General features: G+C 41.7%; 1 protein-coding gene across 1 annotated transcript in view; it reads right to left on the reverse strand.

Annotated features, from left to right (window-relative positions):
* Positions 1 to 1257: 1257 nt before the first annotated feature.
* The window catches only part of ANXA5 (annexin A5), a 34614-nt gene continuing 17263 nt past the window's right edge, over positions 1258 to 18608 (reverse strand). Inside the window, exons 6-13 of the mRNA XM_039539237.1 lie at positions 14970 to 15060; positions 13808 to 13887; positions 13162 to 13218; positions 8138 to 8231; positions 7003 to 7098; positions 6023 to 6081; positions 3383 to 3505; positions 1258 to 1885 (exon numbers count right to left, since the gene is read on the reverse strand). Of these exons, the coding sequence (XP_039395171.1) occupies positions 1823 to 1885; positions 3383 to 3505; positions 6023 to 6081; positions 7003 to 7098; positions 8138 to 8231; positions 13162 to 13218; positions 13808 to 13887; positions 14970 to 15060 (663 nt within the window). The 3' untranslated portion in view covers positions 1258 to 1822. The remainder of the gene's footprint in view (positions 1886 to 3382; positions 3506 to 6022; positions 6082 to 7002; positions 7099 to 8137; positions 8232 to 13161; positions 13219 to 13807; positions 13888 to 14969; positions 15061 to 18608) is intronic.

An 18608-nucleotide genomic window follows, 5' to 3' on the forward strand; every position in this document is an offset into this window, starting at 1 on the left:
TTCCCGGGTCACTTTTTTTCCCCTTCTTGAATATAGGAACTACAGTAAATCAAACTACTTTCATAAGTACTACATAATGCAACTATTTCTGTTGGTTATCGGTCAAGATTAACACAATATTTTCTTAAAATTGAGTAGAGGCAGGGAAGAAAGATAAATAGAGAAAGATATTGAAAAAAATAAAGCATCTTGGGGGGAAAAGCTATTTCAATGAATTAGACTTCAGTATACATTTACTTTAAAATAATGTTTGAGTTTTATCGTTATGATTTCAATCCTTCATTAGAAAGGAACATTTCAATACTGAATAGATTTTGATTTTAAAGAACTGAAGTACTCTGCTGTGAGTCTATTTCAATAGCACTTTTTTTTAAAAATGTGGAGTTTCTGCAGTTGTGACTGAGTGACTTATGAGCTAAGTTTTGAGTAGCTGTTTATAAATATCTTTTGGAAGCTAGAAACAGAAATGTTTCTCTGATTGTAACTTTATTCTTCATCACACGCACACATTGATTTGATTTACAAGGTTGTTCATGAATGCTAAGTTAATGGCACTGAATTTAAAGGTAGAACATTAAATAAGAATTTTAAGGACTTCCTCCCCTCAAAAAATAAGGTAATAAAAGGATTAGGAAAGATCTGGGTGTGGAATTTTGATACGTACTCCAAGTTCCAGAAGGAAAAAAAAATATCACTGTGCAATTTGCTGTAAATGAGAACTGTGTTACTCTATCTATTCTGTCCATGCCAGTTCCAACATGTAAGTGGTGACTGAAAATGGGGAAAGATTTGAGGGCAATGGACAGCAGAAAAGTGAAAATTCAAGACTGAAGACTCTTGGTGCAATCACAGTCATGGAGATTTGTGCGCTCTTGGCAACTGTCCTAATTGGGGCATGGACAGGCCGCACTGGGACACCTCCATTGCCAAGAAAAGAAAGACAAAGGACTGAAGAAATTGTGCATCCCTGGGATTTCACATGCAGTACCCTGTACCTTATTGAGTATACTTTCTTCCAACAATGTTGCTATCTTGTGCCTGGTTTACAGGACCAAATACACAACCTAGAAAAGCAAAAAGGGTGCGTAAAGCTCTCCCCTGACACCAATCCATCCATCTGGAAGCCACCTATCACATTATTACATAGCTCTTTCCAAAGCACTACGAAAACAGAAAGCGCTATGTACAAGGCACATGTACATTTAACCAATCTGAAGAAAGAATGGATTTTTTGCTTGTCAAATAGATACAACTCTGTTGGGGAGGGAACAGTTTATTGGTATGTTATGTTTCCATTGATAGCTCACATTGTTGTTTAACAGATTCATTCTAATAGCACCAAATATATATTATTACACATGAAGGATAATTTTCCTTAGTTCACAATTTTAAAGCTACCTTAATATTTCCATTAAAACGAGTTACCATAAATGAAGTTTAAAGAAAGAGGTTAGAGATTAAATTTTATTTCAATTCTTCTTGGAATGTGTGGATTTTCTCTACTTCAGCAAAACATCTAGAAAAAATTGTGCATTAAGCCAAGAATCCATCTTCCATGAAGAGGAGAACATTCGCATAGTCATAAGAGGTACTTCATAAACTCCTGGGGGCTGGGATGGACAGACTTCTCCCTGGATGCCGGTAGGAAGAGAGACTGCATATCACTTCAACAACAAGACTTTCATTGGGTCTTTTTAACCATTAGGATATTAGTGTGGCTGTAAGCTCCTATAAAGGACTAACATGCAAAACATAGCTAGACATGCTAACTGAGAGGCTGCAAGGCGGGAGCAGGACTGAATCCTTCATATCACTGACAGTGTTACTCATCATCTCCACCGCAGAGAAGCAAGAGCGCTTTCCTGAAGTCCCCAGATGCATCTTTCTGTGTACGAAACATAGTATTAATCACAGTGAGTCACAACCATAAAGACATTTTTAAAAAGGGTCAAACCCAGGAAATACTGCAACAAATGACAGAGTTTCCACCAACAGGAAATCCATTTGTATGACTATCTGCTCAGGAATGACACAAGGAGAGTCTCTGATTAATGTGTTACTTTTAAACATTCAGACTTCTCGTTTAAATAAAAATTCCTGAAAGATTGCAAATGGCAATACTGGAGCTGGGCCATTTACTGCAAGTTACAAAGACATTTCTTCCATTTGCAAACCAACTAACCAAGGGAAAACCATCCTAACCCAAAGCTTTACAAATTAAAACTTTTTACATATTGGAAGTGACCTTCCATAAGTTAGCAGGGGTCCAACCCTACTCCCCTGGCAGTCAAATGGGAAATTTTCCTACTGACTCCAGAGGAAGGAAGTCTGGTCCCTCTTGATAACTTCAAAAGCAATTTGACACAGCAGAACTGAAGGACTGCAGTGTATAAACAGAATTGAGTAAGACATGAAAATAGAGACAATACTATATGATGAATACTTCTACAAATACTGTGCTATAGAAAAGAGTTATGGCTTATATTAAACAGCTTTTTACTTTAAACCAAATACATGGAAATCCTACAATATCTGGTTTTCTTACCAACTCCCTTCCCTCCCACTTAAATTATTATGATTCTGCCTTTGTCTCTGCAATTAAACTCTCTCTTGGGTAATGATGCAAAAGGAGACTAGATTGTAATTTCAGTCCAGCTCCATTGCACAAAATTGCTTGCACCAAGGGAGGAAAAAAAATGATGGAACAGAATCACATGCAGGATTACAACCCCACTCCATTTCCTTCTGCCACTAACAGCTTCTCTGAGGCCTGGTCTACACTAAGAAGGGGGGTCGAACTAGAGTATGCAAATTCAGCTACGTGAATAGCGTAGCTGAATTCGAAGTACCCTAGTTCGACCTACTCACCCGTCCAGACGCGGCGGGGTCGAACTCCGCGGCTCCCCCGTTGACTCCGCCACCACCGTTTGCAGTGGTGGAGTACCGGAGTCGACCGCAGCGCTTCCAAAGTTCGAACTACCGCGTCTAGATCAGACGCGATAGTTCGAACTCCGAGAAGTCGAACTCACCGTGTCGACCCAGAAGGTAAGTGTAAACCTACCCTAAGACATGGAAAATGAAAGGAAAAGAGCTCAGACCAGGAAAGTGTAAAAAAGGCAGGAAGGGGGGAAAATGTCTCTGATTTTCTTATCAGATCTACCCCACTACTACACATTTGCAAGGAAATCTGAAGTTCTCTTTTTTAGGAAATATCTCCCTCCCAAACTACTCCAGCATTTAAGCTCTTTACAAAAATTAATTAATTCAATATCATGCTTCAAATGTTACCTACACTACCTAAAGAGGAAGTCTTACACCACCTATAAATACTATTTTCACCCAAGTATTTCTTTATCAGTGAACTGGATTTGAAAGATTTTACCTGAATCATATGATGTAACGATTTCGCAAAATTCTTTCTGAATTCACGTCTAATGTCCAGCAGATCAATTTCGCTCCTCGAAACCATGATTCTGATCAAAGTATCATCATCAGTGCCAGCTCCCTATGTTAAAAGATAATTAAATATAATATTGAAGCATCTATTTATGCTGCACTGGTATTTTGATCTTGAAAAAGTTTGATAGCCCTCTGTAGTATGGTTATAACTGATAAATACATTTCATATACAGTGAGAATGTCTATGGGTCTTCAAAGAACCACTGCATTGTATTTCTATCTTATTAGTACAAAATGTTTTGGTCTGTATCATAGGGCACTCAAAATTCAATGATGTTGTGAAGTGCTCTGTGCCTTGAACGTCTATGGAGTTTAGGATGCTCAGAACCTCCCAGTTCATGCCCACTAGCTTGTAGCTTCAGGCCATAAGTGCTCAAACAAATGGAAATGATCCAGCTCCCAAAAATCAAACAGTATGGTATTTGCATGATCAAGATCAGTATCTTACTAAACGATCCCCAATTCCACCCTAAGAATTGACTTTGTTTAACTGAAAGTTGGAGCACAAAGCCTGGTGATGACTAATCAAGACATGTGACTTGCTGTACAAGTCTGAGTCACTGGTAGAAATAACTATTTTCAAAACTATCTGACTGCTCAGATGAATGGAGACTGTGGTAAATGTAGTATAACTGTGTGTGTACTCTGTTCAGACAGGCGTTTGTTGCTTTAAAAAAAGTTTTGAGATACATCTGCACAGCAAAAGCTGTGCACAGGCAAGCCTATCCAAGCTAGTTTGATTCCAGCTAGCATGCATAACAATAGCAATGGAGAGCGCACAGGCTTCAGAGCAGACTAGTGAGCTGAGCACATACCCAGCATCCATACCAGATTTGTACTAACAGCAAGAAGCCTGAACTGCACTGTCTTCCTTGCTATTGTTACCCAAGCTAGCTGGATTCAGGCTAGCTCAAACAGGCTAGCCTGTGCACAGCTTTTGCTGTGCAGATGTACCCTTAGTGAGTTTTAGCACTGATGAATGGTGCCAGATTGACAGCCCTGCAGTCCCAACCCCCTAATGATCAAGCAGTCAGGTTCAACACAGGCAATAGCAATGCAAGTTTCTACACCAATATGCCTCAACAAGGTCCCAGGTGAGCCCCCTACCCTTATTTCTAGCCCCTATTCTCAATGTCCAGTTAATCCTTAAACTTTTGGTTGTGACTGGTGGTGGTTTTCATGGCACACATTTGAATGTTTTAGATGGCTGACCTAAGGACACTCAAATTATGCCAGGAACTAAAAAGCCCCCTTTTTGACCAGGATCAAGGAGTGGAAACCACCTTTACCTCTTCCAGATGTGCAAGAGGCTCAAGCGCAGTGTAGGATTGAGCCTTGTGGGCAGTCCCTGAATGGGTGACTGTGTCATGACAGATTATATTAGTAAATTTTTCTGCTGAAGTTACAAGAAAGTGGTCTCCTTATAAATAGGTTCTACAGATTTTAATACAAAATTATAAACTTTCTATAGGTTTTTTTAAAAAAACAGCCTGTAGAATTTAATAAGAAATATATGTCTGCAACAGAAACCTAAAATATGGTTCAATACACCTATAGAAAGTTTTTCTATTAAATGCCAAAGATTTGTAGAGTATTTTCTTCAAAATTTCATTATATTTGTATGGAACCCTATGTTTTCATCTCATTTACATTTTACTGGGCTTTTCTACAAGGGTAGTAGAACAACTGTTCTTTAAAAATCCAGATATCAGTTCATGATTTCCTCCAAGTAATTATTCATGCAGACATTTTATTAATATATTTTACTTCATGATAAACCCATTTTAGATGAAGGCCTTATCTTCAGTAAGGGAAAAACCTACAGGGAGCCTAGCCATTAACCTGCTAATTCACACAAAAACTACCAACTGCCGGTTGTCTTCACTAGGATTTTAACTCATGTTGACTAACTCAATACATGAACACATCTTTTTTTCCAAGACAACGAGGCCTAAAAGGGAGCATGCATGTGTAGCTAAGAGGGGAGGGTGGGAGAAGTGAGGTGAGGGGGGAGAAACAGGGGAATGAAGCAATCAGTAAAGCCAGATTGGTGTTTAAGTCTCAATTTTTGGCAGCTCCTCTCTACTTCTCAAAAATGGGATGGATTTCAAAACACATTTGAATGAGGAACTAGAATTTTACTTTATAAAGTTGGGATATGGGTCTATAAATGGTCATCTTAAAAAAAGAGAGCCACTTTGCGGTCTGCAGATTTTACAACATAGCTTTTAGTCATCCTCATTTTCAAACTATATGTCACCTGCAGAAATTACAGCTTTCAGCAGAATGTGCTCCATTTTCAGGCCAGCAGAAGGCCCCTGAGAGCAAGATGGAACATTGCATACTGGGATATATATAGTCTCTAAAGATAGTGTTTCCATATTAAAGATTATAGTGCCTGCCATATTGTCAATTTTATCCAAACTAGTCACAGCCTGGCAAAATTTGGGTGAATTTAAGCTAGTCTCTCTCTCTCTCTCTCTCTCAAAAAGGGACAAAGAATGAGAGGGGAGGAGGAGGGGGGGTTTACTTGGGGAGGGTCACGTGGAGAATAATTACTTACCTTCATGGCATAAAAGAGAGATTCAGCAAAATAAGCAGGTACGCTTCGGACACATTTCACTGAGAAAATGAATCATTAACAATCAGTTTCTATTGAACATGTATGATAATCTGAGGGGAGGTAAATATTTTGACTTTCAAATTACACAATAAATAGACATTTAAGCTCTGGAGTAGAAACTTTCTCAAGGCTATCACTCTCTTTCCAACATCTCACTGCTTCATTTGCATGGGTTTATGTCTGTGGCTCACTGACTCCCGAACAAGAATGATCAGTTTACACCCAATTATTTTTCTAATAGTTCTACTTGGGATCTGAAAGGTAGAATTCATATCTCATCAGCAATACAGATCCTGCAAGCCCAACTCTACCCCCAAATTACAAATGTGCCAACACATTTTCTTCAGTAAGCTGGTCTGGGCAAATGAAGGCAGAATTTGGTCCCACAATTAGATATAAATTAACAGTGCTTTTGATGATGCATGTGGCTGAACAGAATCCAGTTCATTCTCCCATAGCTGATAACAAGAAGAAACGCTTATTTACTAAATAAATAATAAGATTCCAAATAAGCGAGTTACTTCATAAGAGGACGTGCATTTTTACAGTCACTTTTTGACCAAAGTCACTAACATCAACAACCAAAATAACATTTTTTAATCTGGGACAGACTAAATGAAACCATTTCTGGAATTCCTGCATCCTAGACAATATAAATAGCTTTATTAAATTAGAGTTCAGCTGGATTTACACTGTGAGTCAGGCTGGCAACAATAAATAGTAACGTAACCCCCTGTGCTACTGGAGATTTTAGAATTTAGGTCATGGATTTGAGAAAACAGGTGTCAGCTTCACTCAGGCTGTTGATCAGGTTACTCAGCACTGTTTTAATCCCTTTAAAGGAAATGCCATGTCATCTTTTCAGAGCTCACATTATAGCGCCTACAAAATAGTGTAGCAGTAGTAAGATTGTTAATTACCAATTGCCAGAAGCAGCTTCTCCAGATCCCCAGAGGTTTCACTGTCAATGGTTTCTTCAATTTGAAAACCAGAGATAGTCATGTATCTGTCGAACACTGAAAAGCCAAGGACAAATACATACTAATTCCATGTATGTAAACATTACTTCTCCCGCTATCCCCCACAGTGCATGCTATTTTCATCCAAGCACCATATATTATCCACTGCGCAAACCTCATCCTCCAGACACTTTTCCGCCACCTTATTTTAAAATATCTTTTTCCCAGCAGACTGTAATTGTACAATACAATTCTTCAGGGAGGAGGATGTAGTCTCCCGAGTCCCCTGACAGCAATCTACAGTCTAGCTGGCATGAGCAGCATATTTAAATAAGAACAACATTGACACCATCTTAAAGAACCAATCTACCTCATATCCCTAACAAAGCTCTCATCTATATTGGATTATGTGGAAGCTTCTGCATTTAAACTCAATCAAGGTGCCTGCACCATCAAATCTAACAACTTTCCACAGATGTGAGACAGCCTCCCCATCCAACATCTAGCACAAATGCACAGAACCTTCCCCAAGTTCAGGGAGCCAAAAACAGTTCCTTCATGGCTCCTCGCCTATGGGCTGCATGGAGTTTATGGAGGGAATGGTACGATGGGATAGTCTAATTTTGGCAATTAATTGATCTTTGACTATTAGCAGTAAATATGCCCAATGGCCTGTGATGGGATGTGAGATGGGGTGGGATCCAAGTTACTACAGAGAATTCTTTCCTGGGTGTCTGGCTGGTGAGTCTTGCCCACATGCTCAGGGTTTAACTGATCACCATATTTGGGGTCAGGAAGGAATTTTCCTCCAGGGCAGATTGGCAGAGGCCCTGGGGGGTTTTCGCCTTCCTTTTCAGCGTGGGGCACGGGTCACTTGCTTGAGGATTCTCTGCACCTTGAAGTCTTTAAACCATGATTTGAGGACTTCAATAGCTCAGACATAGGTTAGGTGTTTATTACAGCTGTGTGTGGGTGATATTCTGTGGCCTGCATTGTGCAGAAGGTCAGACTAGCGGATCATAATGGTCCCTTCTGACTCTATACTGGGCACAGCTGAGATTCTGGTTTTCAGTTCTACTTGCACCACTTTACCTACCCTTCCTTAGGTGACAGACACTTCGAGTTCCCAAGATGGTGATGAACTTTTCTTCATCTGTTCCCCATTTCAGCTCTCCAGCCTTAAACAAGACCTGTTAAAATTTCAAGAAACCAAAACAAAGTTAGTAATTTCTTCACACATTCACTTGAAGGACTCTATGCTCCATAACAACTGCAGTTGGAGGGGAGGAAGCTTGAGTAACATGTCCCAAAAATATACATAAGGAAAAACTGGATACACCATATCAAAATGTACACCAGTGCTCCATCATCACTACAGATATTTCTTGCCATCATCCTCCATCACTCCCACCTCTTTCCCTTAGTCCCAGTTTTAGTTTTGCCATCTGAGTGATGCTCTATTCTCATTAACCCGTTCATGCCCTGAGATACATGGCACATGTACAGCAATAGTCTTGCTTCATATAAACATGAGGTACCCTTCCAGCAAATGTTTTAGAAACATACTCCTGCCCTGCACCCCCGCACCCCCCCCCAAAAAAATTATATTTGAAAGACCCTTCGTCAGCCTTCAATCTAGGTCTCCCTTTGACTGATCCAATTTCCACATAGCCCCATACTTAGTAAGTTTTACAAAATAGCAATTTATTGAAGGTGTTAACATGGGCAAGACGTATATAGTAGCACAAGGCTAGACTGCTGCTCTGGCTAGGAAGCCAGCACTTAAAAGAACTTAAAATGCAGCACTTCACCAGGCACCATCAAAATATACACATGCCACACCCACAAGTATTTTGCATTGGAAAGTCAAGAAAAACATGCAATCTGAAGCGCACACCCACAGATTTCTTGATGTAAATTTAACAAGCTCTCATATTCTTCCTCTGCCGGTGTTATATTCTTGACCTGATTTATGACCTAGGCCCAGATCTCCAGTCCTGTGCATCAAAACCACAGCTCCTAGCCCCTGGAGTTCATGTCCTCATTTGATTAAAATTTTATTTTTATATATTTTAATTATATAGATAATTGCATTACGTTTCTGCGCAAGTTCATTTGAGAGCATAGTGATCGACTCATTTCACCCACATAGTTGTCACTGGGGCATTTGGTGCTCTGGATGAGGTACACAAGTGGTGCTGAAGCTTAAATGCATATTCCAAAGTTGCCTGCCAGCCAGCTCATGCAGTGAAAGATCTCTGAATATAGAGATCCAGGTCAGTTTCATGCTCCTCACCAAGTAGAGGTTAGGCAAGTAGGGGTTCAAGTATTTCCTGAAGAAAACCCATGAATACAAATATCTGCCTGTTTGCCCTTATCTGCCTGTGACCCCACAGAACTTGCTTTGACCCACTGCCTGAGCGGAGGAATAATGGTCTTGTTTTCACAGTATGGTCAAAAAGGTTTGAATTTTCTCTTTATTCTGAGTCCCACACTACTACAATAAATACATTGTTAATGACCATCCATCCAGGCTCTATTTTTTTATATGGAAAATCCAGTACGTAAGAGGAAATGTGGCCACAACAGTTCTTTGGAACACAGCAATAAATCGTTTCATGGCTGTTCATTTAAAACTGAAATATGCAACACTCTCAAGTGGGTGACAACCACAATTGTACAGATGTGACCAAGCATCCTTGCACCTCCTCAGACTGGATCTTGTCAGCTCCCACAAGCTAAGCAAGGGGAGACCTGAGAAAACCGAAGAACAGCTCTCACCTTCAAGGAATAACTAGAAGTGTTACAGGAAGTCCTGTCAGCAATACCCTATTCCAAATCAGTAATAGCACTCTTCCATCTGAGTCATTACCAAATCTAATGCTCCAGCATGGTGTTAGAGGCATTGTGCTGTTGGAATTGCAGTTCTCTGCACACAACAGAGGTCCTGACTGCTGGTGATCAATAAAGGTCCCATTGCATTTTATGCAAGCATAAGGTTATTAACCCCAGTGTTTTAGCCAACTTTCATATGGATAGTTACATTCTGCCTACTTGAAATCCCATTGGCGTAAAAAGGCACTACTATAAACATTGACAACCTTTAGGAATGAGGTTTTCAAACTGAAGTGTGCTCACCAACCCTGATTTCACAGAGGGATATTGAAACTATGGTCTACAGAGATAATAGATCCCAATTTGTTCCTTCATTGTGAACATTATAAAAATTACTTCTTCAGCCAAGACTGCAGGCCACTTTGGTGCAATACAGTACACTTCATACAGTGAAGTCATCAGCTTTTTAGTAAACCACAGTTTAACACCCAATAAATTTTCCTGAGTGAAGAGGTTTGCAATCAGTGACACATAGTTATTCATGAATGAAGCTAGAATTATGGGGAAATACAAGTGGCAAGAAAGGTTCATAAGTGTAAAAATGGCTTGCCACATGTCTCTTTACAACCCAGTCATAGCCAGCAGCAATGGATAATTCAGCTACAATTACCCTTAAGGGATGCTGCTTTAGCTGTGATCCTTGCATTAAAATCTATACAATCTTGAAGTTGGAGACTAACTGCATTACTTTTGTTTAAGGTTTAGCCTGCTGTGTCATAGGGAACTTACTCACAAAATGCTCCACCTGCACAATTTGCAATACAATTAGTAGTTACTGATTTTTTTTTTCAATCCAAGAGAAATCAAGAATTAAGCTTTTTACTCCTCCTTTACTATTCTGAGACAGTATAGTTACATGTACGTGAATATTGTTCCAAACCCTCTCTCCCTGATTCCTTACTGACTGTGCCATACTGAGGACTGTGTTGGAAATGCAAGGTATCATTTTGAGAGAGAATGTGGGGTGGGGGGGGAAGAGAAGTCCTGTTACTGTCTGCAGGGTAAGGGGCTCTGTGGTGAAGTGTGTGATCTGGAATGAGACCGTTTAAAGCAAGGTTGGGCGAGTTGTGGCTTTCTGCCTTTGAGAGCAGCTTGTTTTCTGTGTTTTTTGGTTCTTGTGTGGTATCGTAGGAATCCTAAGAAATAAAGTAGCGTCAGATTGAAGTCTTCCAGCAAGAATATTTATGTTTTTAATCTAACTTCTTTGTGCATAAACTGTGAGCATAACACTGACCACAGCTAAATCAACAGAAGGCACTCAAACTGATTGAACAGTGACCACACAAGGAGAGGAGTACTTGTGGCACCTTAGAGACTAACAAATTTATTTGAGCATAAGTTTTCATGAGCTACAGCCCATTTCATCGGATACATGCATCCAATGAAGTGGGCTGTAGCCCACGAAAGCTTATGCTCAAATAAATTTGTTAGTCTCTAAGGTGCCACAAGTACTCCTGTTCTTTTTGGGGATACAGACTAACACGGCTGCTACTCTGAAACCACACAACAAGGTTACACTGATTTCACTCCATCAGTTTCTAAACTGATGATTTTTATTATGTGTCTCGTGGTTGCGCCTCAGAGCCCCAGGACCAGGACCCCATTGTGCTCAGCGCTGAACACACAGAGAACATTAAATTTAGTTTAGTTTTAGACCAACAGTTACATTGACTTAAAACAGTACTTTCTGGAGCTAGAGAAGTCCGCATAGAAGAGTAGCTGCTGGCCTAGCCTCAGAGAAGCCAAAAAATGTCTATTTACTGAGGCCAGAAGCTAGCTACTTGCCTAAGCTAACTTAATCAATTTAGAGACAAACCCTGACACAACAAGTTTCAGTAGATAGAGAGACTGTTACTTGACTAACCAGACTGGGGTGGGCAAACTTTTTGGCCTGAGGGCCACATCTGGGTGAGGAAATTGCATGCAGGGCCATGAATGTAGGGCTGGGGCAGGGGGTGTGGAGTGCAGGAGAGGGTTGGGGGCTCAGAGCAGGGGGTTGGGGTGCAGGAGAGGTGCGGCAGGGGACTCAGGGCAGGGGTGCAGGAGGAGTTCAGGGTGCGGGTGCAGGAGGAGTTCATGGCGCCATGTGGGTGGCAATCCCACAGGTCGGATCCAAAGCCCTGATGGGCCAGATCCAGCCCTTGGGCCATAGTTTGCCCACTCTTGAACTAGACTAACTGCCAATCTCGGATTTCTTCAGGGCTGATTTTCAAGCTCAATAGATGGAGATGGAAGTTTTCTGGATTTCTACAGCTTCACATCAGAGGTAGGAATAGAAGTGGAAGAGTATATATTACAAATATATATTGCCAATTACTCTATTAATTTTGTACCAAACCTCTAGCAAGAGAGTGTATTTTATTGATCTTGTACTTTATTCAGAAAAGTAAACAAGAAGGGAAAGTAATCTTTATTTTTGTTCATCTAGGCCCACAACCTGTAGGAGAAAGTTTTCAGCCCGAATCTGAAACAGCCAAGATGCAACATGCATTAAACGAACTCTGCAGTCAAACTGCTGAGAATCTGACCACTACTATAATTAACATCAAAGCCAATCTGATCTGCTAAGAAGTGCCATTTCAATTATTGTATTTCTCCTACTCCTGCTTTTCCTGTTTGGAGTAAAGTTCTAAGAGTTGGGGAGGCAGAGCCATGGAAAATATAATTCAAATGCAGTATTTCACTCCCTGGAAAATTATTCAGACAGTCACCATATCAGCAGTGGCAGCTCTGGAGCTGGTTACAATAAAGCAACATATTTGGGCCACATATACATGAGCAATGCTAATGTTGAATTCTCTAGTAAGTTACAGGTCCTAAACAAGTCCTTTATGTAGAGGTTGGCCTGAATCAGAACATCAGACATGAATGAATGAATGCCCCCAAATTTGCAGGTGACAAACACCTGAACATCCAGTGTTGGAAACATCCATTTCTCTCAGACATCTGTAATGCTTTCACTGCCATACTATTTAGGCTTCTCATTTTATAACTGGCAAAACTGGGGTGAGGAAGAGATAGAACAGAGGGGAAGAGAGTCCTAAAACTTGTGTTTGAAATGTTGCAGCTTGCACCACCTCTGTTTTCACATCACTTGCAACAGAAAGGAAGCAACAGTTGTTTCCAAAACCAAAGTCTCTCTCTCACATCTGGGCCCCACTTGTGCACCCATTTTATTTGTATATTAACCAGCTGAAACACACTAAGGAAATTTTTTTCACTTACCTGAGCATCTTGCTCAACCAGACCCTCATCAATTCTTCCATCAGGGTCTCTATTAGCCTAAAAATAATATCCAATGTTTAGTCCAAAACAACATGGTCCAATATAATGAACATAAGAGTCAATGTCAAATAATCAGTAATTTATGTTTTTCCCACAGTCTTATTTCCCTTTCTTCAGCAATAAAATGCTAGCACACAGCAGAGTGAATTAAGTATTCTGCCCTCCCAATTATAAACAAAAATGTATGTACCAAGCTCTCTGTTATCTAACAGCTTCTCAAGAACACCATTGCAAATTGGGAGTTACACCTGTCACTGGCGGTACCAGAGCAGAACTGGATCCTAAAACTGAACCACCAGAACTTCCAATCCACTCACTGGGATCAGTCCTGCAGCCTGCTACAGCCCCTCCATGCAGCTCTGCTGTAGACCAGCTCTCTGGGTGGAATAAGCAAGCAACTATACCAGACTCCAAGATCTATGTCTATAGGTGTATGAAAATAATTCAGAGTGGCCTCTACCTAAAACAGATTTAGATTCTGAGTTATCCTTAACCAGCAGTGAAATAAGCAAACACTGCCCTGAATTCTGCAGTCTAACACTCCAATCTCACAGATTGCTCACACACATACAAAATGAAGACTTACCTGAACAAGGACTACTAGCATCCTCTGATAGTAACCTGTTGTGTCTCCTGTGATATGATCTTCTAAGTTGGATTCATATTCTGCAAGAGAACATCACCTTACAGAATTTCTCAGCTCTTTCTAATGGAAAAAAAGTGATGCCCTCTCTAGTCCCCAAGAGACAGAGGAAGTTGAAGGCTCACCTAATCTGATTATCATCATCTGTCTAATCAGCCTCAAGGAGCCTTACAGGCAAAGGGCTGTATGCTGTCTTCATTGATATCTGCATAACCCAATGGCACTGCAAAGATGAGGCCGAAGGTACAATCTGGCCTTTATCAGCATAAAATCAGTAAACCAACTATTACTCAAAGTCAGACCCAGGTTCTGTTCTCATGTCCAGTGTCAGGGCAGGCTCTGCAAGCAAAGAGTACTGGAGAATTCTGCACTAAGCTGGGAATGTCTGGTTGTATTTAGATGTGAAACGTTCCCTCCAATACAGGAGCCTGGATGCACACACAGTTAAATTTAGCTAGTGGTCTTTCTTTTTAGGAAGTCCCACTAACCATGGAAGAAAAAGGGTTAGTCCCTATGAATCAAAGGAAGAGGCACCTGGAGATGGGAGAAGACCCATCACTCTTATTGGGGACGCTGTACTCTCTGTGGCTCATCCCACCCCTAGAAACATAGAGGAAGAGATGCATTGGCTTTAGCATGAATAGCCTTAGATTGGTCAAAAGAAAGATAGCCCTAGATGGTGCTCAGATAACAAGCAAAAAAATTAATAATAAACAGCTGATTTTAGATAAGAGTTTCAGTTCGTTATGTGGTGCCAATTTCCTCTTTCCCCATTATGGGACTCCCCCACACATTTTTTTAACAAAAAAGGGCCAAATTTAACTGAAATCCCACTATAAAAGGAAAAATATTAAACATTATATCCCAACTACAATTTGGCCACAAAAAAAAAAGTTAGACTGTACAGCTGTGCCTGAACACTAGCCTCTGGCAGTGCAGGGGTCCCCAACCCACCAGAATAAAATTCTGATTGTAAGACAAGTCTTCATTTTGCACTCCCATCCCCATTTCTTCCCTCAGCTCTCAAGTATGCAGTGTTAACAGACATTAAAAATGTTAAGAGGGATAAAGAGAGGAGACATTTTAAAAACTGACTGAACTTTACCTTCCAGATAAACTTGTTTTATATTCTGCAGCTCTGCAGTTGTTCTGGAGGCAAGAATTTCAGTCAGCACTTTCTCGTTGGTCCCTGCTCCCTACATTAAGAAGGCAAATACAGAGCAATTGATACAGTAACTGAGAGAAAGATAATTATTTCTTACAAAGCCAACAGCAGTATTCTACCTAACAAACTTTGGGGTGGGGAGAGCAGAGTTTTCTTTCTACCAGCTGTGTACTTTTCTATGTGAAATAAAGTCAGATTTTAAGGTTTGGTTTGACTTTAAATGGGGCCTAATTGTAAGCTCAATGAAAATAATGGAAAGACTTCTCTGACTTCAATAAGCTTTGGAGGGGACTCTCAGTGCTCAAGGACACCAAGCTCTATTTCATTTAGGTAACATGATCTGTAACATTAGTGCACCTTAAATGATGTAACCGTACTTCCTAGGCAACTCTCCGGTGTTCGCCTTGTCTTACAATATCTCACCAGGATCACTCGCATAACAGAGTCAACTCAGGAACTATGGCTGCATCACTTGAACTGCACTACATTTACAACCAACATTTTAGTCGCCATCAACACACATTTTTTTAAATAAAATTGCCTACTCAGGCACCCAAGTATTTTAAGTCAACGTGCTCTAATTACAATGTGCACCACAGTCACTTTCCATTCCTTTAAGTATAATATTTACAAAAGCTAAGGCAACACCTTATTTATGCAAGCCTGGATTGGCTGTGCCTTAGGGGGGATACAAAATGAATGCTAAGCAGCCCTAGCTCAAAGTGGTTTTCTTCAAACAAGAAACAAAACAGTCAGCCACCTGGCCCCAGCAGGCATTTACAACTCTTCTGAAATGAGAACATTCTATTCATAAATTACTTATAAATCTCTCTCTAAACAAAGAGAAATCAGGTTATGCACCATCATCTGAACACACACAGCTAGACTGACAAAGGTGTGGTGACTAGGGTGACCAGATCGCAAGAGTAAAATATCGGGACACATGGGAATCAGTCACAGGCTCACAGCCCTAGGAAGCTGCGAGGGGGGCGCAAGGCCCTGGCCCCTGCCGCAAGCCAGAGGCACATGGCCCCAGCTCCAGGCCCTGTCACATGCTGTGGGTCAGAGGCACACGACTACGGCCCCCAGCACATGCTGCAGGTTGGGGGCTGCAAGTGGGGGGGTCTCAGGGCTAGGGTAGGGGCATGGGAGCAGGGTGCTGACTTTGAGAGGGAGTTTGGGTGTAGGAGGGGGCTCAGGCCTGGGGCAGGGTGTTGAGGTGTGGAAGGGGCTTCGGGTGAGGGCTCCTGGTGGTGCTTACCTCAGGCGGCTCCCTGGAAGTGGCAACGTCTCCCTCTGGGTCCTAGGTGGAGGTGCAGCCAGGCAGCTCTGCACACTGCCTCCGCTCGCAGGCGTCGCCCCCGCAGCTCCCATTGGCCATGAGTGCTGCGGAGCCAGCACTCATGGAGGGGGCAGCACACAGAGCCCCCATGGCTCTCCTCTGCCTAGGACTCAGAAGGAGATGTCACCACTTCCGCGGAGCTGCACGGAGCTGGGTAGGGAGCATGACAACCCTACTGAATATCAGGAAAAATGGCATCCCGATCATACATCAGTCAGGATGTGAGACAGAATTAAATATCGGGACGTCTGGTCACCCTAGTGGTGACACTGAGTGTCACCAAGCCTAACTTTTAGCCACCTAGAAAAATCACCAAGATTCACAAAACCTGACTTAAACACGCAGGCTCTCTATACAATGGAAGTGGAAAGAGGTGCCTCAGATTAGGATGCTCAAAAGCCAGCAGCTCCCTGCCTAAGCAGCCAAGACACCTAAGTACAAGGTAAGGAGATGCCAAGGTGAGGGGTAGGTCCTAAGGCCCCACCTAAGTCTGGGCTACAAAGAAGCACCTCTCTCTGCTTGCGAGTCTGACCTGCAAACCCTCTCTTGGCATTAGACGCCTACGCCATTTTTGCAAGGAGGAGTTCCCTTATAACCTTTAGCCCAGAGGTGAGGGCTTACCCGGGATGTGGGAAACCTCCAAGTCAAGTCCCCCTGCCACCTGAGGGGGAGAAAGGATCTGCCACCTCTCTGGTGAGTGCCCTAGCCAGTGAGCTGTGGGATAGTCTGACATTGGGCTCCCTCGGTCTCTCCTGTTGAAGCTGTTCAGCTGTGGATAAATAAAAACAGTCACTGGAGCAAGGGGACTGGATCCTGGATCTCCCACATGGGTGCCCTAACTACCAAACTATAGAGAATGCACGGTCCTGAAAATGACACACTCTCTTCCCTGCCAACCCCATCCTCTCATGATCTATCCTGTTTATTTAAACAGGAGAGACTGAGGGATGCCGTCCCACCACCTATCAGAATATTCTACAGCACAGTGGTTATGATGCTCACCTGAGAGTTCAGGTTTTAGAGGGGTAGCCGTGTTAGTCTGTATCAGCAAAAACAATGAGTAGTTCTTGTGGCACCTAAGAGACTAAAATTTATTTGGGCGTAAGCTTTCATAGGCTATAACCCACTTCATCAGATGCACCTGCGAATTCAAATCCTTTTCTCCTCATTAGGCAGATGGAGGACTTGAATGGGGAGAGGTGTCTCCCACATCCCAAATAAGTGTTCTAACCACTGGGCTACTGTTACAAAAGGAAAGTCCTCCCCCATCATTTTATGAGCTCACCTATGAGGGCCTAATCCAGCAGGTGAGCTCTGAGCATGCTTACCAGATCAGGCCCTGCAAGCAAGTTAGGCAAAGGAGCACCTGTCTTCCCCCAGTTCATGCATAGCACTGGAGCTTAGGCATCCAGATGACTAGGGTGAAGCAGCAGAGCATATGCAGAGAGGCAGAAATATAGGTGTCAAGTGAACTTTTACTGCAAAAATTTAGGTGATGAACAAGTTTACGTGCCCACAGGTCTCGATAGTATCTGAGTCGGGGTTTGGCAAATCCCAGCAATGCCTGATTCTGGGATTTAGGCACCTAAGTCCTTTTGTGAATCTAGCCCACTTATTTTTAAAAAGAAAAAATGTTAACCTCACCAGCTTTGTTTAATATCATTTATTCTATTTTAACATTGAGTGTTAGAGGGATAAGAAAAAAAATCTTGCTTCACTATTCATCCCTGCTCTCCTACAACCCTCCATTCTGCCCATTTTTCTTTGCCCTTTTTTTTTTTTAATTAATTGGGCAGGGGATGGGGGACATCAGTTTTTTTGCCTCTTCTCAGCCACGCTTCTACTTGTTTCTATGTTCAATGTCCCTTCTCCTTCCCTCTCCAAATATTATTTGAGACGTTACAAAAAAATCCCAGACTTCAAAGTCAACATTTGGTTAGGATACTATACTCAGCAGGAAGGTCCTTGGAAAAGCAGTTTACATAACACACTGGTTAATAGGTTAGCTAACAAAGGTCTTGAGAATTTACCTCTCCAGGTCACTTGGCCGAGCACTAGATAGTACCATGGCAAGTTCAACGTTCTCTGGTTTAATTAGTAAGTTCTACAAACAATTCAGAGACATCCATATTCTAAACCCTGGCCTTCAAAGTCAATGTCATCAGGGACAAATAGCAACAGGGCTTCAGAAAAGAAGTCAAGGCACACTGAATGAACATGCTCAAACTGTAGGATTA

This window comes from Mauremys reevesii, linkage group 5, assembly GCF_016161935.1.
Source record: "Mauremys reevesii isolate NIE-2019 linkage group 5, ASM1616193v1, whole genome shotgun sequence".
In the NCBI taxonomy this organism is placed as follows: domain Eukaryota; kingdom Metazoa; phylum Chordata; order Testudines; family Geoemydidae; genus Mauremys; species Mauremys reevesii.